We start from the raw sequence: 22,887 nt of genomic DNA, 5'->3' as shown, positions 1-22,887 counted from the left end.
TCAGGATTCTGAGCCATGCACACAGATCTGCTCCTCTCAAGATTAATTTGGAGGGTGGCAAGTCAGACTTGCTGAGTTAAACTGGTGCTTTGGCTCAGAGTAGGTGGTTGGCAGTGGGTCATCCGACAGGCGGGAACCTTGGAACCCAGCACAGGCTTGTCCGAGAAGACCCCTAGTCCCAGGTGGGGGAGGGTTTCTCTAGAGGGTAGTGGCATAGCAGCTAAGGAGGGTTCTAGTCACGCAGCTGGGGGCTGGCGTTCAGGGCCTTGCTGACAATGGTCTGTTCCTGGCAAACAGTCCCCGTCTCCGGGAACCCACCGACAGCCCTTAGCGACCTCACTCCGGAGGACCTGAGTATTGTTCCCTCCCACCCATCCGTAACCAACTCCCGGTTTAACATTAAACACACAGTGATGAAGACATTCCTTTGTATAAAGAGACAGGACAGAGGCCAAGGGGGTGAGAGTTATAAGCAGAACAAGATGGCATTTACATTGTCTGCTCCTTTACAGAAGTATCTAGTGGTCTTCAGCGATGCTGGCTAGGCCCTCACTGAAGAGTGAGGCAGCAGTGAGCAGCCAGGGGTCGGGAGAGGCATTTACCCACACCCAGGCCTGCAGGGGTGGAAGGGGACCCTGGAGGGTGAGACGGAAGCAGAGGAACTCTGGACCAGGAAGTCAGGAGTACTCGGGAGCATGCAGTGCGGAGGAGCAGAGCCAGACCTCCCACATACATGTGCTTAGCCCATTGAACTATCTCTCCGACCCCCAAAATGCATTTATAGTAATATTTATAATAAGAATGCTTTTATATAGATTTTTGTAATAGTACCACTGATATCTTAGGAAGCAATAACTTTTTCACAGACTGGTTGAAAAACCACTATTAGAAGTATTTGGGAGCACAGGAAGTGATCCAAATGCCAGAGCACATATTTCGCATGTGTGAGGTCTGGGGTTTGATCCCCAGAACTGCATCCCACACACACAGCGCCACCACCATGACCCTGAGCAGTACTGAGTATGGCCCTCACAAGAAGATTTTTTTTCTTTAATGAATAAAATGCTCCCCTCTTTTAACTTGACAGCACTGACAGGTTTTTATTACCCTCTGGATCAGAACTTAACTTCTTTTTGTCCTTCTTTTTGTTGATGTTTGTGTGGGGACCACACCCAACACTGTTTAGGGTTGCTCCTGGCTCTGCATCCAGGAATTACTCCTGGTGGGCTCGGAGAACCCTGGGGTACAGGGGATTGAGCCGCAGTCATCTGTGTGCAAGGCGAGCGCCCTCCCTGCTGTGCTGTCACTCCAGCCCCCTCAAATTTGACTACTTCATTGGATTTAGATCAGGCATTGTAAACATGAGGAAAACATGTTGGGCGGTCTAAACCGATGATCAATATTTGTCTGTAGGCAACTCAGCTAACTGAGCGCCCGGCCTGTGTGAAGAAAGATTACTCCAACTTCATGGCGTCCCTGAATCTGCGCAACCGCTATGCAGGCGAGGTAATGCTGCCCTTTCGTCTGAAACCCTTCAGAGCATCCTCTCCTCTGAGCGTGGGGTCGGATGAATGTGGAGCTCGCTCCAGTGACAGGGATGTGAGGCATGGGCTGGGCTCATCAGCACACCCCTCTCTGACTCCGGGCATCCCCACTCTGGCTGCAGTAAGAGGGTCTGTGTTTCTCAAGGACTGGCAGATACCCACTAGGTGCCACATACGCATTATTCAGGGAGGTCCATGAGGGGGACATACTATTATTCCAGTGTTTACAAATAAAGATTGAGGCAAACAATATTAGCTTCCCAGAATCACTCAGGGGCCACAGCCATCTCCATCCTAAAAGTTTTTGCCTGTCATCACAGTTGATCCCAGCCTAACAAGTCTATGGACCTCAGTTTCCCTCTCTGTTAAACATGATAGCTAGTCTACACTGTCCCAGACGCCCCTGGAAGTCCATCAGTGCCCTCTTTGAATTGGGGGGTACAGTCCCAAGATATGTAGCCTTATTTTACTCCAATAGTTGCTCCTTCTGTTACCTTAGCAGGGAGGGACAGTCTTTGCTCTACTAAGCCTTCACCACTCCTCTGTTCTCAGTGTCCAGGATTTTGCTGGGTGCTTGTTCCACACATGTGAGTGCTCTCATAGTGCAGGAAAGTCTGACCTTATGGGTTGATTTGGTTTTGGTTGGTAGTCAAATAACAGGTGAGAGATTTCACCTTACTTAGGGAGACAAATGGTTGTGTTCTTTAAAATTAGTGAGACAGACTGGGGCCAGAGAGATACACAGGGGTAAGGTGCTTGATTGCTCACAGCTCACCCAGCACTACATATGGTTCGCAAGCACCACCAGGAGTAAGCCCTGAGCACGTTGGGGTGTGTCCCCACTTAAAAAAAATAATAAAAATAAAAATAAAAAAGACTTATCACCTAGTTTGAGTCATTGATTCTGAAGGAGCTTTAATTGGACCCCAGTCATACAGACCCTGGGCTTAATGCTAGACTACAAAGATGACAGACCTGTCTGCCCTCAGTCATAGTTTCTGGTAGTGGGGAACCAGCGCTGTTTTCCTCTCTGTAATTTTGTGGCAGAATTGTTGAACAAGCCTGTCACCTTTTGTGTAAACTGTAGTTTGGGACAGCAAAGCACCTGCTGGTTCTGTTTCAGGAGCGGTCACGGTCTGCCGGGGCCTCACCCCACAAGCCTGGACTGTAGGTGACTCTCCTGACAAGTGTCCTTTTTTGCAGGTATATGGAATGATTCGGTTCTCAGATGCCACTGGTCAGATATCTGACCTAAACAAAATGATGGTCCAGGAGCTGTGTAGAGCGTTAGACCTGAACAATACCCAGAACTACACGCAGGCCATGTTCAAACTGACAGCAATGCTCATCAGCAGCAAAGGTAAAAGAGAAGGCGCCAAGGAGCCCTGGGGGCATCAGTAAGTGAGTGCTGGTCTTGGTCATCCGAGGGAACTGGCGTTCCAGATCAAGAAAGAGAAGCCAGGGAGTCTGCTTAAGCAGTCCAGCGCTTACCTAGCATGAACAAGGCCCTAGGTTCAGTCTCCAGCCCACAAAATCAGATCATTCACTAATAGAGAGCTCCTTGGCATCCTGGGTGTTTGGTAGCAAGTTAAAGGTCCTTGTTGGCCCTGCTGCTGCTGGCTGCCTCGCTGGCCTGAGGAGGCTCTGGGTTCAGCTCAGCCCCTAGCACTGAACAGCCTGTGTTTGATTCTAGATTGTGACCCGCAGCTCCTCCACCACCTGTGCTGGGGCCCCCTCCGAATGTTCAACGAGCATGGCATGGAAACGGCCCTCGCCTGCTGGGAGTGGCTCCTTGCGGGCAAGAATGGAGTGGAAGTGCCGGTAGGAAACAGCGGAAGTCAGTTTGGGGTCTGGGCAGGGTGAGAGGGAGAGAGCCAACTCTGGGGTCTCAGCTACAAGCTCAGAGATCTATGGGGCCTCAGTCCTCACACAGGCAAGATGCTAACAACTGACCTCAAGACTGGAACGAGGCCTAGGAGGGTGAATGGATGTCAAAAGTTTCCCAGTGGTGGTCCAGAGCGATAGTACAGTGGGTAGGGCATTTGCCTGGCACGCAGCTGACCCAGCTTTGATCCCCAACATTCCAGATGGTCCCCTGTGCACTGCCAGGAGTAACTCCTAAGTGCAGGGCCAGGAGGAACCCCTGAACATCACTGGTGTGACCCAACCAACCCCTCTAATCTTCTGCCCCCAAAAAGTTTCCCAGTCAAGCCTGGATGCTGCGACTCTTCAAGAATGCGGTAGGGGGAGCTGTTTCTCCGAGCAGGAGAGCTGCTCCTTGGGGCGCCTGTTGAGATGTGTGCCCGCTGGGAGCAGCTGTGTCTGTGCAGAAGGACCTTTCTCCTGGTCTGCTACAGGACAAGAGTCTGCCTTTCCCTGTGTTGGGATTTTTGAAATCTCTACTGGAGTCGGCCCATAGGCTTACAGCTATGAATAATTCTATTTTCCAAAGATTTGATTTTCGACGTATACGCTGCCAAGCCCATGTGCTGCATGTGCTCAAGTGGCCAACCTCATGTGGCGCCCGCATCTCCCCTCTTGAGATGTGTACTTTCGTGCTTTCCTATCTAGTGCTGGGATGTGTGTAGGGGCTGTCTCTGACTTAGCAGAAGACCAGTTCTCACTTGAATGGGTTGTTTCTTTTTCTCCTCCCTCCTTCCCCTTCCTAAAAGCCTCCAAATAAAATCTATTTTTACTTAAAAACCACAGTGATTTAGTTTCCATGTTAACAAGAATTTTCATCTCCCCCAGCCCCCTGCATTTCCCCTATCAGTTGAGTTAAATGATCAAAAGAGGTGTTTTGTTTTTCTAGCCTCCTGAGAGAAATTGGAATATTTCAAAATCTAGACTGTCCCAGGCAGGTGTAGTAATTATTAAAACTTCCCTGTTGTTTGGCGTTTTATAACTGCTTGGGGTTTGTATCAAGCCCAGCATTCAGAGTTTGGAATTATTTTGAACCAGTTGGCTTCTGAGGTAGATCTGAGTCGTCAGGGAGAGGCCCTTGGTCCTGCCTCAGAAGGGGAAAAGGCTGGGCTCTGTCCCGCCGGCGCCCCTGGGTCCCTCCTGTGTGGAGACAGGGTGCACACGGGTGATCTCCCTTTCCTTGGGGAGCTTCTCTGCCCCAACAGTCCTGTGACTGACTATATGTCTGGGTGCAGCTTTGGAATGACGTAAGAATCTTTCACTGTAATTCAGGTAAAATAGAAGAGGAACTGTGTAGCATGTTTGCCAGGAAAACTTGGGTTTCGGCCTTCTCAGTTCTGGTGTGTCCCCTTGTACCTGCCAGCACCCTAAGGAGCTCGGCTGGCCTCAGGGCTTAGGCTTTGGAGGCTGACCCGCCAAACTAGCCCAGACCCCTCACTGTCCACCACACTGCCCAGACGTGCTGTTTCCATGGAGGTCTCCTCTCTCTGGGAGCCAGCTCTTCAGGACCTGCCTCTGCCTGCCCGCAACACTCGGACCCAGGCCTCGTAGCTCAAGACTGAGGCTGTTCGCTCACCCCCGTCTCTGCCTCACAGAGGCCCGCTGCCCCAGCCCAGCCCACAAGGCCGCTCAGTCTCTGTTTCTGAGCCTTTCTTGTTTCCTTATTAATAAGGCAATGTGTTCTCGTTTGGCATATCGAATACGTCACGGGTAGCTTGCCAGGCTCTGCCGTGTGGGCAAGATACTCTCGGTAGCTTGCCGGGCTCTCCAAGAGGGCCGGAGGAATCGAACTCGGGTCGGCCACGTTGGCCACTTGTAAGGCAAACACCCTACCGCTATTCGATATGCCAAACACAGTAACAACAAGTCTCATGATGGAGACGTTACTGGGCCCGCTCGAGCAAATTGATGAACAACGGGAGGACCATGACCGTGACCATGTTCTCGTTGTAAAAGAAGTTGGGAGACAGGAGATAGGGATAAAGAAAAGTCACCCTTATCTTGAGACATCCTGCTGTTCTGTGCTGATATGGAGGCAAGCGGTTCCCAGCACCTCCACCTGCCTGGCTGTCACCCATCCCCCCACTCCTTCTTCGAGCCCCTTCCCTGCTCTGCTTTCTCCCTGAGCGGTGACCAATGACCCAGGGCTACCACTTGCTCCTCTTAGCACCTGGGGTCCCACAGTAGATCTCATTTCTCTAACTATTATTTAGTGAACGTATCTCATTTGTAATTTTGAATGTTCTAATTTTGAAAGAGCTGAAAGTTGCAAGTTTGGTTTGGTTTGGTTTTAATTGAATCACCAGTGACATTTATAGTTACAAAGTTTTTCATGAGGGGCCAGATCGATAGGACACTAAGTAGGGCGTTTGCCTTGCACATGGCCGACTTGGGTTCCATCCCCAGCATCCCATAGGGTCCCCTGAGCCCTGCCAGGAGTCATTCCTGAGTGCAGAGCCAGGAGTAACCCCTGAGCACCACTGGGTGTGACGCCCCCATCCAAAAAAATAAAAACAAAAAAGTTGTTCATGATTGAGTTTCAGTCGTACAGTGTTCCAGCACACATCCTGTGTCCTTGCAGTTCATGCGGGAAATGGCCGGCGCCTGGCAGATGACGGTGGAGCAGAAGTTTGGCTTGTTTTCTGCGGAGATCAAAGAAGCCGACCCCCTGGCCGCATCAGAAGCGAGTCAGCCCAGACCCTGTGCCCCTGAAGTGACCCCCCACTACATTTGGATTGACGTAGGTGCCCGGCGAGCTGCTCCTCTTTGCTGGCTGCATGGTGGCTCAACTCCCCCTCACCCCGCTCCACCCCTGAGAAGTGGCCCGGCAAGCAGTGGGACTTCCCTGGGTTGTGGGGGCTCCTGGGCCTTCTTCCCCAGTCCTCGCTGGCCTCTGCTCCTGCCCCCCAGCCCTCCATGGAGCTGGGTCCCCGAGGCTGTGGAATGCACAGCTGCGGCTCTTCCCCTCAGTTCCTGGTGCAGCGGTTCGAGATCGCCAAGTACTGCAGCTCGGACCAGGTGGAGATCTTCTCCAGCCTGCTGCAACGCTCCATGTCGCTCAACATCGGCGGTGCCAAGGGCAGCATGAACCGGCACGTGGCAGCCATCGGGCCGCGCTTCAAGTGAGGAGCTCAGCACTCAGGCGAGGGGCGGGGGGCGCCCTGGTCACTCATCACGGAATGGGCAGACGTGTTGTGAATGACCTGTTCACTTGGAGCTGGGCCACGGGACAGTGTGCCCTGCGCCTCAGGACAAGGCTGGGAAGGCAATTCACTGACAGGCCTCGATGTGGGTGGGGGCAGAGTGGTGAGTGATCACAACCCGCTCAGCCCAGGCGGCCAGCGGCAGCTGTGTGCTGGTCACTTTCCTGAGATGTTTAGGAGACTTCTGATCATGCCTGTGGCAGACTGTCAGCTGCACATCAGGGGCCCCTGTTCTCCTGTCTTTGGGGGCATGATGCCCGGTGGAGTGGGGCTGGTGGGCAGTGGGAAGGGGTCTGAGCTGAGGTGGGGAGCTGGGTGTCCAGTGGAGGGGGCGTAGGAGCCCTGGCCAGTGGATGCTGCCCCTCTTTGCCTGTGCCTCTTCTTGCTGCTCCCCGACCCAAGATGCAGACTGGAGTTCCTGCTGCCCACAGGGCACCCAGAGGTCACACTTTTCACTGACTTTGGGTTCCTTTGCTTTTATTTCCCATCTTCAGAGTCCTGGCGAGAGTGGATTGCTAGGGAAGGAGTGGCCCTAGGCCCTTACTGACCGTCTCCCACAGTGCTGTCTAGGGTGTCTTGAATAAGCCTGACCCGGCAGAAGCCCGATACTCAGTTTTAACTTGGGCTGAACTTTGGTTCGGTGTCTCCTTTTGTTGTGCCCTTAGGGGACTTGGAACAATTTGCCAACAGTTGCTTATAGTAAAGCTTCAGTCAGGCAGATTAGCATACACATGGATTTTTTTCCCTCCCACCAAATTTGAAGGCTCCCCGCCCTCCGCAAATAGGAGAGATAGTGCAAGGGTTAAGGTACTTGCCTTCAACGTAACCCACCCTAATTTGATTCCTGAGCATTGCCAGGAGTGACCCCTGATCACAGAGCCAGGAGTGGCCCCTAAGCACCTCTAGTTGTGACGTCCCACCATCCCCCCAGCACCCCAAAATCTTCCCTGGTGCCCCTGCCCTGGGTCCCCAGAACTCTGTCAGCTAGAGATAACCCAAGCTCAGGCTGTGTGGTTTCCTGGGAGTTCAGGATTCTGCCCTCAGCAGGCCCAGGGCAGCGACCCTAACCGGGCCTGGGGGCTCTCGTGCAGACTGCTGACCCTGGGGCTCTCCCTCCTGCACGCTGACGTGGTTCCCAACGCGACCATCCGCAATGTGCTTCGAGAGAAGATCTACTCAACCGCCTTTGACTACTTCAGGTACGTACGCCCGGGGCTGCTGTGACAGCCCAGCACCGCCCACAGGGAGAGGAAAGGGTTTGTCTGGTTTGTGCCGGCAATCCCGGAATTGGGTAGTCTCGGCCCTCTCCGTTCCTGGTGTGAACTCAGACCTGGCCACCCTGAGTTCCGTGCCTTCCCTTGGTCCACCTGGCCGGAGAGATCAAGTGCTTCCTGCTTGCGTGAGTGTTAGTGCACGCAGAATTCAGTTCCTCGCTGCCTGACACTTAGCCCCTGCACCTCTGCCATTGATTGGAGCAGCCGTGGTTCCTGACCTGCCCCCACACATCATTCGGCTGGGTACTGTCGGTGTCCTGAGGTCACTAGGAAGGAGTCAGCGCGGGCTTTGAGAGCCACACTTTCCCTTGCCACAGCACCAGCTCGCCTCTTGTTACGAAGACGCCACCCCTCACCCCTCTCCTCTCACTTTGAGTCCACACTCAACTCTTGTTCTCTGTGGTTGTTTGAAGCTGTCCCCCGAGGTTCCCCACTCAAGGAGAAAAGAGGCTCCGCGAAGACATCAGCATAATGATTAAGTTCTGGACCGCCATGTTCTCCGATAAGAAGTACCTGACAGCCAGTCAGCTTGTGCCCCCAGGTGAGTGGGGCTGACACTGCCGTGCTGCACAGGCCTGGGAGCCCCAGGAAGCCTGGCCCGCTTCTCTCCCCTGGCCCGAGCAGGAGCAGGAAGGCCTGAGCAGACAGCCTGACTTCTGCTGGCTCTGACCCAGATCACAGCCCCCCGCACACTCCAGCACTGTGCTCAACGCTGCCAGCTGGACTGGGGCAGGGGCAGCAGGTGAATGAGGCACGGTCGGCTGGCAGCTGGCGGGAGACAATCAGACGAGCAGGCAGCTCCCTCTTGAGAGCATGTGTGCACCCTCACGGCCAAGCACTTACTCACCAGAGTTGGGGGCCAGTTGCAGTTTTCTAGAAGAAACTGACGTATGAGCCAATGTCTGAGGACGAATGAGTTTCCCAGGGTTGAGCCAAAGAGATAGAGCAGCAGGCATGGCACTTGCTTTGCACACAGCTGACAGGGTTCAATCCCTGGCATCCCGCACGGTCCCCTGAGCACCACCAGGATTCCTGAGCACAGAGCCAGGAGTGTAACCCCTGAGCACTATAGGGTGTAGCGCAGAAGCAAACCCTAAAAAAGTTTCCTGGGGTTGCTGAGAGGCAGCTCGCTCAAATGCCTGGAGCATACGATCGGCTGGAGGACCAGGGTTTGATCCCCAGCACTGCACAGTTCCCTGGGCACCACTGGGAGCAGCCCTGGGCACCAAGCCTCAAATAACCCCCAAGCACTGCCAGGTGTGTCCCAAACCAAAAACAAAAGTATACAGGGTGAAGGGGGAGGAAGAAAAGGCAGTGAAGTGTAACAGGTGGCATAGTTCCAAAATGGAACCGGCTTCTGGTATCAGTAAGCACATGCTGATTGCAGGCCCTAAATTCAAGCAGACAGGGATTCTGCAGGAGGCCCCCAGGTGACTCCCCACTCCCAGGAAAAGACTGGCACGGTGATTCCGCCAGCTCCTGGCCACACTTAGGACAGGGCAGGTCCCTTCTCTGCTGTTGTGGAACCTCAGGTCACCCTGTAAGAAGGGGCAGCACCGTGCTAGGGACCAGATCGTGACCTTCACTTGACGCAGTAACCACTGGCATCTTCTTGATTCTATTCTAAGCATTTAGCAGAGTAGAGTGGAAACAAAATCCTTTCCATATCGGTACTGGAGCGATAGTACAGCAGGCAGGGCATTGCCTTGCACACTGACCCAGGCAGGTTCAATCCCCAGCATCCCATATGGTCCCCCAAGCACTGCCAGGAGTAACTCCTGAGTGTAAAGCCAGGAGTAACCCCTGTGCATCACTGGGTGTGACCCAAAAAGGAAAAACCTTTCCATATCGAACGGTTAAACTGTGAGCAGCTCAGGTGTCTGGGTCCCATGTGCAGAGCCATCAGCTCTGTTCAACAAAAGTTCCGAGTGTTTGTTTTGTTTTGTTTTGTTTTTAAAAGAGGACAGTAGGCCAAATAAGTATGGGAACGTCTGTTTTAGACAATGTGTCTGTCTACAGATAACCAAGACACCCGAAGCAACCTGGACATAGCAGTCGGCTCCCGCCAGCAGGCCACACAAGGCTGGATCAACACCTACCCGCTGTCCAGTGGCATGTCAACCATCTCCAAGAAGTCAGGTTGGCCGGGGGTCTGCCGACGGCACGTGGACAGCTCTCGTGGGGTCCTGAGGACAAAGTGTGGGCTGTGAGGGCTGCTGTGAAACAGTCCTGTCCCTTCTGCCGTCCCCCCCCCAGGCATGTCCAAGAAAACCAACCGAGGCTCCCAGCTGCACAAGTACTACATGAAGCGCAGGACGCTGCTCCTCTCCCTGCTGGTACGGCCTGGATACCAGCAGCCCGGGAGCAGGCGGGCGGGAGGGGCGGGCGCACCTGCACGAGGCACACCGGCCTCTGCCTCATCTTGCCAGGCCACCGAGATAGAGCGTCTCATCACGTGGTACAACCCGCTGTCAGCCCCCGAGCTGGAGCTGGACCAGGCTGGAGAAAACAGCGTGGCCAACTGGAGGTCCAAGTACATCAGTCTGAGTGAGAAGCAGTGGAAGGACAACGTGAACCTCGCCTGGAGCATTTCTCCTTATCTGGCTGTGCAGCTTCCTGCCAGGTGGGGAGAGTGGGGAGGAGGGTGTCAAGGTCACCTCTGAGGCCCCGAGGGAAGAAGTCTTAGCAGGCTGTCCTCTGCCCGGACACCTGGTCCCGCGGCTCTTCCCTGCATACCCAGCAGCCTGGCACTTGGAGAGACAATGTCAGGCACATACAAGGCCAGCGCTAGAGGAGGAAAAGTGGTTGCCAGAGGCTGTCGCTTCGGGCAGCAGGCCTGGGACTGGGCGTTGGTTCTGGATGTCTCTCCCCAGCAGCTGCTCAGATGGCCTGCAGCCGAGCGTCCAGGCAACTCCCGGGGTAGCCTTACAAGGACAGAAGTCACAGCCCAATGGTGGCAGGAAGGGCCTTCCCAGCCCCTGTGTGTTAGATCCCACCAGGGGGATGGGGCTCATCCAGGCTGGCCTTGCTTCCCAGGGAGCTCACGTTCGTCCCCTTCCCGCTGCCTCCTCCCGATCGCTAGGTTTAAGAACACAGAAGCCATTGGCAACGAGGTGACGCGTCTGGTTCGGCTGGATCCAGGAGCTGTCAGCGATGTTCCAGAAGCAATTAAGGTAGTGAATGCCGTGCCTGGAGATGAGGAGGGGACTGCAGAGACACCGTGTGTCTGTGGGAGAGACATGTTTGGTGTTTGCCCCTTACTGGAATTAAGTCTGTGTCACGTTGTCCGGCTGTGTAAGGCGCACTTTGGGGGTCAGTCCTTGTGATGTGGGGCTGGGCGGGTATTTCCAGAGGGACCCCGAGGATGCCTGACCTGAGCTCCCGCCTCCTTCCAGTTCCTGGTCACCTGGCACACCATCGATGCCGACGCACCCGAGCTGAGCCATGTGCTGTGCTGGGCACCCGCCGATCCCCCCACAGGGCTCTCCTACTTCTCCAGCATGTACCCGCCACATCCGCTCACGGCGCAGTATGGGGTGAAAGTGCTGCGTTCCTTCCCACCGGTGAGGAAAGGCGGGACCTGCTCGCATACCTCATGTGGCCTCTGAGGCCAAGTCTCCCCCCTCCCCCACCCTCGTCCCAGGATTAGAGAAGATTCCCTTCCAGTTGGGATGTTCACTACTTTTTTTTCCCCCCCGATCTGTTAGGGATTCACATTAGAAAAGGAAGTTTGAGTTTGGTTCCAGTTGTGGCCCTGTGACTGTGCCACCCTGGGCCCCAGGGAGCCCAGGGACCCTGTGTGGCAGGAAGGTCAGTAGTCTGCCTCAGCCCCAGCACGCAGGTTTGCTGTGACCTCAGCCTCATGCACCCTGTGCGGGTAGACTCTCCCTGGAGGCTCAGGGGCCCTGGAGCGTCGCTTTTGCAGTTTTAGAGCTGCAGCCACTTTCCTTGCTGTCCCCTGGGCTTTCCCAGTGTCCGCTCCAGTGAGAACCATGTCCATGTGCTGAGTGCCAGCGGGGCCAGTTTCCAGTCCATCCACGTTGAGTTGTTCCTATTGGTCCCCGGGTAAGAAATTGACCTCCCTCCCCAGGGATCATGGTCCTGTCTTCTCCTTTGCAGGACGCCATCCTGTTCTACATCCCTCAGATTGTACAGGCCCTCAGGTATGACAAGGTAAGGTTTGCCCACACGGCTCTGCTTACCTTAGTGCTTGGGCAGGGACAGTCCGTCCCTTTGTATCCACCTGGACCCTGCTCACAGGAGGGAGAGAGCAGCAGAGGCGGCACCCAGGGTCTCCAGGGTGTGGGGAAGGTCACCTGCAAAGCAGATGCAGCTAGCTGTGGGCAGTGTGTGAGGGCGAGCCCAGGAGACGCAGCTGGGCTGTGGTTTAACAGCCCTGTTTGTGGGGGGCTCACACCCAGCAATGCTCAGGGATCCTCCTAGTGGAGTTCAGGGGACCATATAGGAATACATATAGTATGTAGTTTATACTTTATAGTTTACATATAAGCAGCTTTTCTAGAAATCTCTTTGTGATATCCCTTTATTTTCTCTGGATTTTTTTTGTTTTTTGTTTTTATCCTGCTTTGTTTGGGTAGGACATTTGGGTCCTGCAGTAGTTCTCAGAGACCAGCCCATACTGAGGATTGTACCTGGGCCTCCTCCATGCAGAGTGTGACATTAACCCTTCCAGCTCTCTCCCCAGACTCCTGTTATTTGTCTATTTATTTTGCAGTACTGGAGATTAACCGCAGGACTTCATACACGAAAGATAAATCTAAAGTATTGAGTAATTCTGTAACATTATTCAGCTGGGAGTCAGGAATGTCGCTCAGCTGTGCAGCACGGAGCATGCGCTCTGCTGAAAGGTCCAGGGTTTGCACTCGAGCACACACACACACCCATTTGAAATTAGATGTAACAGTGACGGTTTGGGGGTTTGTTGTTTTGCTTTGGGGCCACACCCAGTGGTGCTCAGGGGACCATATGAGCTGAACCATCGCCCTGGCCACATACAAGACAGGTGCCTTAGGGCCCTGAGTAGTAATGCAGCAGGGAGGGGATTTGCCTTGCACACAGTCAACATAGGATCAATTCTCTGGCATCCCATATGGTCCCCTGAGCTCCACCCGGAGGGATCCCTGAGAACAGAGCCAGGAGTAACCCCTGAACATTGCTGGGTGTGAGCCCCCAAAAAATATATATAATTCCTAATAACATTACCATTTATCTCGACTGGGGTCATACCTGAGAGTGCTTAGGGGCTACTTCAGCTAAACTGCTGTTCCTGGCAGTGCTTGGGGGACCACGATGCCAGATTGGACCCCAGGTCTCCTGCATGCAGAGCATGCACTCAACCCTCTGAGCTGTCTCTCCGGCCCTTCTTGCTCCCTTCTTCATCTTGGACATGGTTATGAGCAGCAGAAAAAGAAGAAGGAAGGGACTTGGGTTGGTAGCATGGTACAGTTCATGAAGGAAGTTTCTGGGCACTCAGTGGTGATCTGGAACTCACTCATCATTGTGGGATTGTTCTTAGCTGCAGAGGAGTTTTAGTATCTCACTTCCTTTTATCTCACACCTGTAGCAGTGTATTGGTGAGAGTGCCCTGACTCTTAGAATCTCTAAAGTCACTGCTAAAGTAACAAGAGATTAGAAGCTGAGTCAATCAGAAAAACCTTAATGGCAGGCTGGTTGTTTTGTTTGTGTTTTGTTTTTGGCCCACACCTGATTATGGTCTGGTTACTCCTGACTCTGCACACCCAGTGCTTGCGGGACCATATGGAGTACTGGGGATCTAGCCTGGTTTGGCTGCATGCAAGGCAAGCGCCCTACCCCTACACTTCCAGTCCAGACCCCCGGCAAGCTGGTTCTTGACCCAGGATCAGCCGGGACTCAGCACATACCCAAGAGGGCTGGTCAGACAACAGGCAGCTGTCGGCCTCCTTTCTGCCGGGTCTGCCCTGTGCTGGGCGTCATCAGTCCCCCTTGGTGGGGAGGGACCTTGGCCTGCACCCATGGTGACCTTGCCCTCCTGCAGATGGGCTACGTGCGGGAGTACATCCTGTGGGCCGCGTCCAAATCCCAGCTTCTGGCACACCAGTTCATTTGGAACATGAAAACAAACATCTACCTGGATGAAGAGGGGCACCAGAAGGACCGTGAGTACTGACTGTCCTCCTCAGAGGTTCCCCCGCCCCATCTCCGACAATTCCTGTGGCCACCAGGGAATGTCCAGGAAGAGGCCAGTGGTGCTGAGAGGGACCCCCACGGACCACACCCTCCGGGTGCCAGGAAGCTGAGCACTTGTGCGGGTTTCCCCAAGACCCGACTGCAGAGCCCCCCGTTGTGCCCCTCACAGCTGACATCGGCGACCTCCTGGAGCAGCTGGTGGAGGAGATCACAGGCTCCTTGTCAGGCCCGGCCAAGGACTTCTACCAGCGGGAGTTTGATTTCTTTAACAAGATCACCAACGTGTCAGCTATCATCAAGTGAGCAGCGCCTGTGCCAGCCCCTGCAGCCCGGTGGGATTTTTCAGGGACCACATTAGTGAATCTCTGCTCTGGCAGCGCAGACTTCACAGGGGAGCCAGCTGCCAGGAAGTGTCTCGTTGCGTGTCTCGGGGCTCTTGCAGCTCTGAGGGTCTTGTCAGCAGTAGGAAGCACACAGCTGCCCCGATGCGCCTCTCAGGCCTGTGCCTGTGATGCTGGTACCATCCCCAGACATCCAATGCGCCCTGGGTGCGACGGCCTGTCTGCCAGGGCCACAGCCTGGGTCTCCTCAGAGTTCCGGCTCCTCGGACCTTGGTCCCATGGACCCAGTCGGGGACTCGGGCGCCCTCTCCTGGCTGGGTACTAAGTGAGGCAGGAGGTGGCGTTTGGTGCCAGCAGGAGGATGCAGCCAGGGAGCCTTCTGGGCTTCTCCATGAGGAACAGGGAGCAGAGATCACTGTGTGATTGCCCAGAGCAGAGCTTCCCAAACTTTCCCAGCCCACTGCCCTCTTTACAAGAAAAAATCACCCAGCACCCCCCAACCCCCTGGAAATACACTTTCTTTAAACAAAGTGTCCTGCAGTTGTACCCAAGACTGCCAGCACTCCTTTGGGGGATCGTCTCCCCTGCTTTGGGAAACACTGAAGAATTGGGCATGGCAGGGCCTTCAGGGCTAGCTAGGAAGCGGGGAGCAGAGAGCACCGGCAGAACCGAGGCAACATTGCTGGAGGCCACTGCCCGCAGGAGACAGCAGAGCTTCCCCCTCTCGTTCTGCAGGCCCTTCCCTAAAGGCGACGAGAGGAAGAAGGCTTGCCTGTCGGCTCTGTCGGAAGTGAAGGTGCAGCCTGGTGAGCAGCGGCGGCCCCAGGAGGCCAGTGGGATGGGCTCTTCCAGTGGGCAGGCCTGGAGTGGGGACCCCAGCCTCGCCCCTCGCCAGGCCAAGCAGGGCAAGGCCCACACATACCTGTGCCCTGGGGTATCGGGGGTGTACCAGACCCTGCCCTGGGCGTCCAGCCACTTCTTAGCAGATCCTCTTTTTTCACCTTGTGCTCATTTTTTGGAAGACTCAGAATTACTTTTTCTCCACGGTTCCTAAACTCAAGTGTAGCAAGAACAGTGCAGGCTACAGATAGTGGGGATGGGGTGGAGTCCCCGGGACTGCCCCAGGAAACCCCGGCTGTTGGCCGAGGCTGGGCCTGCTCTCAGGCTGGGGCAAGGAAGCGCTTAGCTTGCCTGACCGGGGCCGAGCTTGAGCCCTGAGCACCCAGTGTCCTCGATAGTGAGAAACAGAACAGCAGAGTTTCAGCCCCTTTGGCCTACCTAAGAGGCACCTGCCAGCGCTGAGGGTTTGCCAGGTGGCCGAGCAGGGCACAACAGGCCTGCCTGCGTCCCCTGAGAACAGTGGCCCTGCACCGCTGGTTGCTGGGGGGGACCCAGCAGCCACCCTGGGTCCAGAAGCTGCCAGCTCAGTGTGTCCTCCTGGAGAACCAAACTTCGAGGGGTGGTGACTCCTTGGCTTGGCATCGGGAAGGATTGGTCGGTGGAACTTCATTGCCAGGGAGGGGGCCTGGGACCCCCACAGCGGGAAGGCTCCCAGGTGCGGCTCCTGCAGGGAAGTCTATCCACGCCTGGATCCCCGCGACTCACTGTCTGCTTCCCCACACAGGCTGCTACCTGCCCAGCAACCCCGAGGCCATCGTGCTGGACATCGACTACAAGTCTGGGACACCCATGCAGAGGTGAGTGGCGGGCCTAACTGCCTGCCCCAGGGGCTTGCCTGCTTCCTCGCCGGCCTCACAGTCATGCTCTGGTTGTCTTTCAGTGCTGCTAAAGCTCCGTATCTGGCGAAGTTTAAAGTGAAGCGATGTGGAGTCAGTGAGCTTGAGAAAGAAGGTCAGTTAAGAATCACCCAGCTCTTTGGGATAGCAGTGCCCTCCCTAGCTAATGCCACTTTCTTTTCCACATTTGGTTCAGATCAGCTGCCCGTGAAAAGGGATGGCCATGCAGACCACAGACCCTTGGCTTCAGGGGTGCACTGGCAGGCTTGGGGCTGCCCCCAGACCACCGGGAACCGAGCGGCTTTCACAGTAGCCTCATTTCGGGAGAGACAGTGCTGACCAGGGTGCCCCAGGGCCCTGCTCCCTCCCCAGAGGCTCAGTGGCAGACCCCTTCTTCCCACTGCAGGACAACGGCCAGCAGGCCTGGGCAGTCTGCTTGTACCGTGTCACTTTTTACTATTTCGGGTGGGCAGGGATGGGGGTTGGGGGCATGCTGATCAACCCAACACAAGATGTGGGGCCGGGGGCTGGAGCGATAGTAGAGCAGGCAGCACTTGCCCTCCACAGGGCCAGCCTGGGTTTGATCCCTGGCACGCCAGGTGGTCCTCTGAGCACCACCAGGTGTAATTCCTGAGTGTGGAGCCAGGTGCAAGCTCTGAGCGCCGCTGGGTGTAGCCCCAGAACAAAACAAAGACATGGGGCCCTCCCGACTCAACCACCCTGATTTTGCCCTTCCGGGCACCTCAGGGTGCAGGCATACACTGCCCTGCCTCAGGCCCCTCCACCTCCAGGTGCCCTGTACTCCAGTGACGGGACTCACTTCCAGTGCTCACACCTGGGTCCTCATGTCCACAGCCACATCCTTGCTCCATCCTCAGGAGCCAGGGATGTAGCTCACGCTGAAGGGCACATGCCCCCTCCAGGCACCCCCAGGCAGACATCTGGTGAGGAGGAGGTGCTGCTCTGTGCCCAACTCCACTTCCTCCTGAGGGTGGCAGGAGAGTCTAGTCCCGTGATGGCAGCTGTTGGGCCCTGGCCCCTGGGACTTGACAGAGACCACCCGGGTGCCTGGGGTCCCATCCGGGCACCGCAACAGGGAGCCTGCTGATGGACAGCTTCTCTGCCCGCCCACCCGCATAGGCCTGCGGTGCCACTCCAACGCAGAGGATGAGTGCAGGGACCAGGAGGCTGACGGCCAGAAGATCTCCTGGCAAGCGGCCATCTTCAAAGTGGGAGACGACTGCCGGCAGGTAGCGGACCCCACCCGGGCCTCACCCACTGTCGCCTAGTCTTCCCGGGGCGGGGGTGCCCACCACACAGCACGGCCTTGCGAACAGCAGAGCAGAGCTCTCGGACGCAGGCAGGCAGGGCGGGGACCACCGGCTGATGCCCTGGTCTCCTTGGCTCCCAGGACATGCTGGCCCTGCAGATCATTGACCTCTTCAAGAACATCTTCCAGCTGGTCGGCCTGGACCTCTTTGTCTTCCCCTACCGGGTGGTGGCCACCGCCCCTGGGGTAAGTGTCCAACAAGCGCGCAACACTGGCCCTGCACTCGGCCTGGCTGTGCCCCGGGTCCCCAGCATCTGTCTCCTCCCCAGTGTGGAGTGATCGAGTGCATCCCCGACTGCACCTCCCGGGACCAACTGGGCCGCCAGACGGACTTCGGCATGTACGACTACTTCACGCGCCAGTACGGGGACGAGTCCACCTTGGCATTCCAGCAGGTGACCACACCCAGGGCCCTGTGCTCCCCACCATGGCAGTGCCTATGGGTCCCTGCCTTTCTGGGTTGTTGGGGGCAGGGCTGGACACACCCAGCAGTTCCCAGGCCTTATTAGTCTTGGCACTGCTTCGGGGACCATATGGGGTGCCTGGATCAAACCCGGGTCTGCCACTTGCAAGGCAAATGCCCTCCCCACTGTGCTGTCTCTGACCTCTCTGCTTTTCTAATCTGTCATACCTTCAGGAGTAAAACCATGCCTTCCACACCCCCCAATGACTTTCTTAGGATTCACAGATACCCCAAGGTGGGCTCCCCATAAGAAAGCTAATCCAGGGCTGGAGCAACAGTACAGCAGGCAGGCGCTGGCCTTGCCTGTGGCCAACTCAGGCTCGATCCCAGGCATCCCATAGTGTCCCCTGAGCACCTCCAGGAGTGATCCCTGAGCACTGGCCGGTATGGCCCAAAAAAAGAGAAAACTAATAGATGGTGTGGGGGTGGCGACTGCAACCCACCCCTGCCGAGGGTGGTCCCAGCCCACAGCGCCCGCTCTCCACACAGGCACGCTATAACTTCATCCGGAGCATGGCGGCCTACAGCCTCCTGCTGTTCCTGCTGCAAATCAAGGACCGGCACAACGGCAACATCATGCTGGACAAGAAGGGCCACATCATCCACATCGGTCAGCCGCACCCCACTGCCGCGCGGCCAGGGCCCGGGTTCAGTCCTGCCCTGCACCCCAAGCTGTTGGCCCTGGGAGGGTGCTGAGGGCCAGCAGAGGGAAGGAGCTCCTCTGGCTGACCCCAGCCTCCACCTCCCTGCTCCCACTCCCCAGCCACCTGCCAGAGCCCACAGCCTCCAGGGGTGGCGAGCGGGGGGCTCCGATCCCCACCTAGAGCCTGCCTGCGTCTCTGCGCTGGCGTCTGGTCACAGCCCACGTGCTTTCTGGGGGCCTTGCAGATTTCGGCTTCATGTTCGAAAGCTCTCCGGGTGGCAACCTTGGCTGGGAACCGGACATCAAGCTGACAGATGAGATGGTGATGATCATGGGGGGCAAGATGGAGGCCACACCCTTCAAGTGGTTCATGGAGATGTGTGTCCGTGGTTACCTGGCCGTGCGGTGAGCCCTGGGAAAGGGACAGGCATGGGGGGCGGGGCGGGGCAGGGGGCAGCTAGCACAGACTTGGCACAAACAGCCTGCAAAGCTGGAGGTCAGCTGGGACCCTCTGGATGGGAGGACTAAGCTCCCCACCCCTACCCAGTGACACCTTCCTCAGGGAGGACCCTGGCCGTTCGGGAGGTGACCAGCCCTGGGGCAGGAGCCAGCCTGAGGTTAGTCCTGTGAGCTGTGGAGCCCAGCACTGGGCAGGTCCCACTCAGCCCGGCCTCTCCCTGCCTCTCCCCAGGCCCTACATGGACGCAGTTGTCTCTCTGGTCACCCTCATGCTGGACACAGGCCTGCCCTGCTTCCGTGGTCAGACAATCAAGCTCTTGAAGTAGGTCCCCGGCAAACACCCAGACCATTTGGGGCCAGCTGTGTCCAAGATGGGAGCTGCTCACTCCGGAAGCCAAGGGTTGCCCCGGCCATGGGGCTGCCACGGGGACTGAGACACGGAGAACAGCTTCCCACTCTTGGCCTGGCCCCACACCCTTGGGGCAGCATCCCCGGCCTGAGCCTCGCGCTGTTGGAGGGTGGCCCGGGGTGGGGGTGATCTGGGTGGCCGCCCTGACACACTCCCCACTCCAGACACAGGTTCAGCCCAAACATGACCGAGCGGGAGGCTGCCAACTTCATTATGAAGATCATTCAGAACTGCTTCCTCAGCAACAGGCAAGTCAGCCCCCAGCCCTGTCTCCCGCTGCAGCCAGGCGAGCGAGTACAGGTGGCACAATGTAGAGGCCTCAGGAGGAGGCAGTGCGGGGCGCACGCGCAGGCCAGCTGCAGGAAAGGTGGGAGAACGGGCCGACCTGCAGGGCCCACACAGGCCTGTGGCCACTGTCGAGACAGGGAGGAGATCGGGGGCCAGCACAGGGACCTGAGGTCACTCACCTGCCACAGGGCAGTGAGCACGGGTGGTCTCGGGCCCTGACGCCTCACTCCATCCCACAGGAGCCGGACCTATGACATGATCCAGTACTATCAGAACGACATCCCCTACTGAGCCCGTGGCTGCAATCAGGGCCGGAACTAGCCGGCCCTCGCCAGCTGCGCCGCCCGAGCGGGGACTGCGGGCAGCCCTGTCCTTCATCCACAGGAGAGAGCGACGCCCCCCGGAGTGGCTCCTTCCTCAGGGGTGGCCCACGTGTGGCGTGGGAGACTGATGGGACAATCACACAGTGACACTGTCTGCACGGGTGTGAATACTGTTTGCACTGGACACATTCCCTACCTGTCTTATGCATAGGTACATAAAGTATTTTCTTGTGTATAAAAAAATTATTATATTCAACTTAAGATTGTAACCATCGTGAACAAATAAAAACTAAAATAATGCACCGTGTTGGAACTGGAATAGCAGCTTGTAAATAGCGTTCTGAGTGCTCTTCCAGCCAAGAAGTGACTCCTGGGGTTGGAGGGTCTCCCCCACAGCTCCCTGGCCTGTAGGGACACACCAGACAACGCCTGTCTCAAGGGGCGGCTGTACTTTTCTGAGACAAACTGGGGGCGGGGGGGGGAACGGGACACTTGCCTTGCATGCAGTTAACCTGGGCTCAATCCCCAGCACCCGATATGGTCCCTAAACACTGCCAGGAGTGATCCCTGAGCAGAGCCTGGTGTGGCACAAAAACTAAAAAGACAAACTCAGCACAGTTGGATGCACCAAATCAGCTTGGTGCCTCCATTCCGTCCACAGCACAGCTGCCTGCTCTTGGCTTCCCCAGAGGGCACCAGGCCACCTGTACGTCTTAGCATTGCTGTTCGCCCACCTCGGCACCACCCACTCCTGTCTCCCCTTGTCCACTCAACCACTGCTCTCCAGAACTTTCCAGTCCTCGTGCCGTAAGCCCTGAGCAGTCATCTGTCACAGCCTGTAGGACCTCTGAAGTAGGATATAAAGGTCCGAAAAGTGGGGGTGGGGGGCAACCTGGAACTTCTAGGAATAAATCACTTAACAGCACAAAATGGGCTAAACAGCAAATAAAAATAGGGAAGTAATGCATCAGTGGAGCACTTGCATATCTGAGGCCCTGGGTGTGCGCCTCAGCGTGACAAAATAGGTGAACCAAAAATAATTTTTTAAAAGGGCTGGAAGGAGTACAGGGTTAAGGTGCCTGCTTGCTCTGCACACAGCAAATTATGGTTCGATCCCCAGCACCGTGTATGGTCCCCAAGTCCCACCAGGAGCGATCCCTGATCTCAGAGTGAGGAATAAGCCCTGAGAATTGCTGGGAGTGACCCAAAACCCAAAAAAAGGAAAATACAAGAAGCTATCCCGGAAGATCCCTGAGCATACAAAACCAGTTTGGTCAGGTATGCAGAACTCAGTTTACCCTTTTTTTACAAGATTAACTTGATCTGCATCACTTCTTGTTCAAGCCTCTGGAAATTACAAACAAAACTTAAACTATTTCCAGGGCTGATAGGAAGTAACCGCCGACCTAGCACTGACGCCGGCTCTCGGTAGCAGCTCCTCCCCAGGAGAATCCATCCGCCATCCCTGCTCAGGCCATCCAGGCTCGAGTCTTCCTGTACGCATACTTTCGGTTTTCAGGGCTTACTCCTGGCCCTGCACTCAGAAATCACTCCCAGCAGGGCTTGGGAGACTATATATGGCTCAGGGGATTCAACCAGGGTGACCCTCATGCAAGAGCCTTAACCCCTGTGCTCTGATGTGTGCACAACCAGCTTTCACTAATTACAGTGCAGCCTCACTGGCTCACTGTTCCAAATTCAAAGAAACTACCCCCAAGAGTGAATCTCCAGGCTGGTGATCTCCCACGCGGGGGCTCCCTTCGATATTTGTCTCTGGAAGTCAAGCTCTGCTGCTCCTGGTGTTCAGAGATTTCCTGGTGCCTTCCTGAACTTGGGTCGGTGACCCATCCGATTCTGCTTGGGAATGGGGGAGACGTTTCCCTGCGTTGGTTGAACTGTTGCTGGGAAACAGCATGTTTGATGGGCCAGAGAAACCGGCAGGAGGTGAGCATGTGGCTACACAGGCCTGGGACCCTGGTTTGAATCCCACAACATGAACGGTTCCCCCAGCACCACCAGGGGTTACTCCTGAACAGAGCCAGGAACAGCGCCTTAGTGACCCAAATCCTCTACCTCAATCCCGCCAAGATAAACATGGTCAAGGTCGAGTGGCCGCTAAAGGCAAAGATGACCACCACCTGGTCTGACCTTTGCACCCACGTGTGGCCCAAACCCTCTACCCCACCCCATTCGTGCTTGAGGTTTAGGGCCTCAAATCTACCTCCCTCCACCAACCAAGGCTTCCTCTGGGCACCCTTCTAGCCTGCATCTTAGGGCCTTTTGGAAAACATGAAGTTCGGGATATTCGGAATTGAGTAGCCCCTCTGAAAAGTTCTTTTCGGAGAAGGGAGCTCCCGAGCACCCCTCTAGGCAGTTCTCAACCAACCAGCATGGCGGTTCAACACAAGGATGCAGTGCCGTCAGGACCTGCGGTGCTGGGATTACTAGGCCTCCCCGTGGCGCCGGGAACTCCAAGGGATGCAGCCAGTGGTGCTCAGGGGTCATGTGTGGGGACCAGGGTCAGCTGCACATATGCTCCCCACCACTCCCTCTGGGGTAACTTGAATTCATGCCCACATTAAGAGGCACTCAGACTTCTCAGTAGGATACATTATTTGCAGAAGTTTCAAGACTAGATGATTTCGAAAACAGCTCTAGTAGAGCATTCAAATACTTACTTAGTGAAAACCTTGTCTCTCTGAGCAGGCACCCTCCCTAAGCTTGGACAATCCTTAGTTTTGGGGTTTTTTTTTCCTTTTTGG

At 55.9% G+C, this 22,887-nt stretch overlaps 1 protein-coding gene across 1 annotated transcript in view; it reads left to right on the top strand.

Annotated features, from left to right (window-relative positions):
- PI4KA (phosphatidylinositol 4-kinase alpha) overlaps window positions 1-20,429 on the top strand; it is a 105,870-nt gene extending 85,441 nt beyond the window's left edge. Inside the window, exons 30-55 of the mRNA XM_056120671.1 lie at window positions 1,414-1,506; window positions 2,748-2,904; window positions 3,238-3,365; window positions 6,049-6,207; window positions 6,438-6,589; window positions 7,762-7,869; window positions 8,358-8,485; window positions 9,964-10,083; window positions 10,201-10,280; window positions 10,374-10,567; window positions 11,027-11,117; window positions 11,340-11,507; window positions 12,064-12,117; window positions 13,982-14,102; window positions 14,303-14,432; window positions 15,210-15,280; window positions 16,099-16,171; window positions 16,255-16,325; window positions 17,351-17,460; window positions 17,622-17,726; window positions 17,810-17,935; window positions 18,493-18,613; window positions 18,892-19,051; window positions 19,338-19,427; window positions 19,679-19,762; window positions 20,042-20,429. Coding sequence (XP_055976646.1) covers window positions 1,414-1,506; window positions 2,748-2,904; window positions 3,238-3,365; window positions 6,049-6,207; window positions 6,438-6,589; window positions 7,762-7,869; window positions 8,358-8,485; window positions 9,964-10,083; window positions 10,201-10,280; window positions 10,374-10,567; window positions 11,027-11,117; window positions 11,340-11,507; window positions 12,064-12,117; window positions 13,982-14,102; window positions 14,303-14,432; window positions 15,210-15,280; window positions 16,099-16,171; window positions 16,255-16,325; window positions 17,351-17,460; window positions 17,622-17,726; window positions 17,810-17,935; window positions 18,493-18,613; window positions 18,892-19,051; window positions 19,338-19,427; window positions 19,679-19,762; window positions 20,042-20,093 — 2,946 coding nt within the window. The 3' untranslated portion in view covers window positions 20,094-20,429. The remainder of the gene's footprint in view (window positions 1-1,413; window positions 1,507-2,747; window positions 2,905-3,237; window positions 3,366-6,048; window positions 6,208-6,437; window positions 6,590-7,761; window positions 7,870-8,357; window positions 8,486-9,963; window positions 10,084-10,200; window positions 10,281-10,373; window positions 10,568-11,026; window positions 11,118-11,339; window positions 11,508-12,063; window positions 12,118-13,981; window positions 14,103-14,302; window positions 14,433-15,209; window positions 15,281-16,098; window positions 16,172-16,254; window positions 16,326-17,350; window positions 17,461-17,621; window positions 17,727-17,809; window positions 17,936-18,492; window positions 18,614-18,891; window positions 19,052-19,337; window positions 19,428-19,678; window positions 19,763-20,041) is intronic.
- Window positions 20,430-22,887: the final 2,458 nt, after the last annotated feature.

The sequence above is a fragment of the Sorex fumeus genome, unplaced genomic scaffold (assembly GCF_029834395.1).
Source record: "Sorex fumeus unplaced genomic scaffold, SorFum_2.1 ptg000043l, whole genome shotgun sequence".
Taxonomy (NCBI): Eukaryota; Metazoa; Chordata; class Mammalia; order Eulipotyphla; family Soricidae; genus Sorex; species Sorex fumeus.
This window is presented reverse-complemented; position numbering and strand designations above follow the sequence as displayed.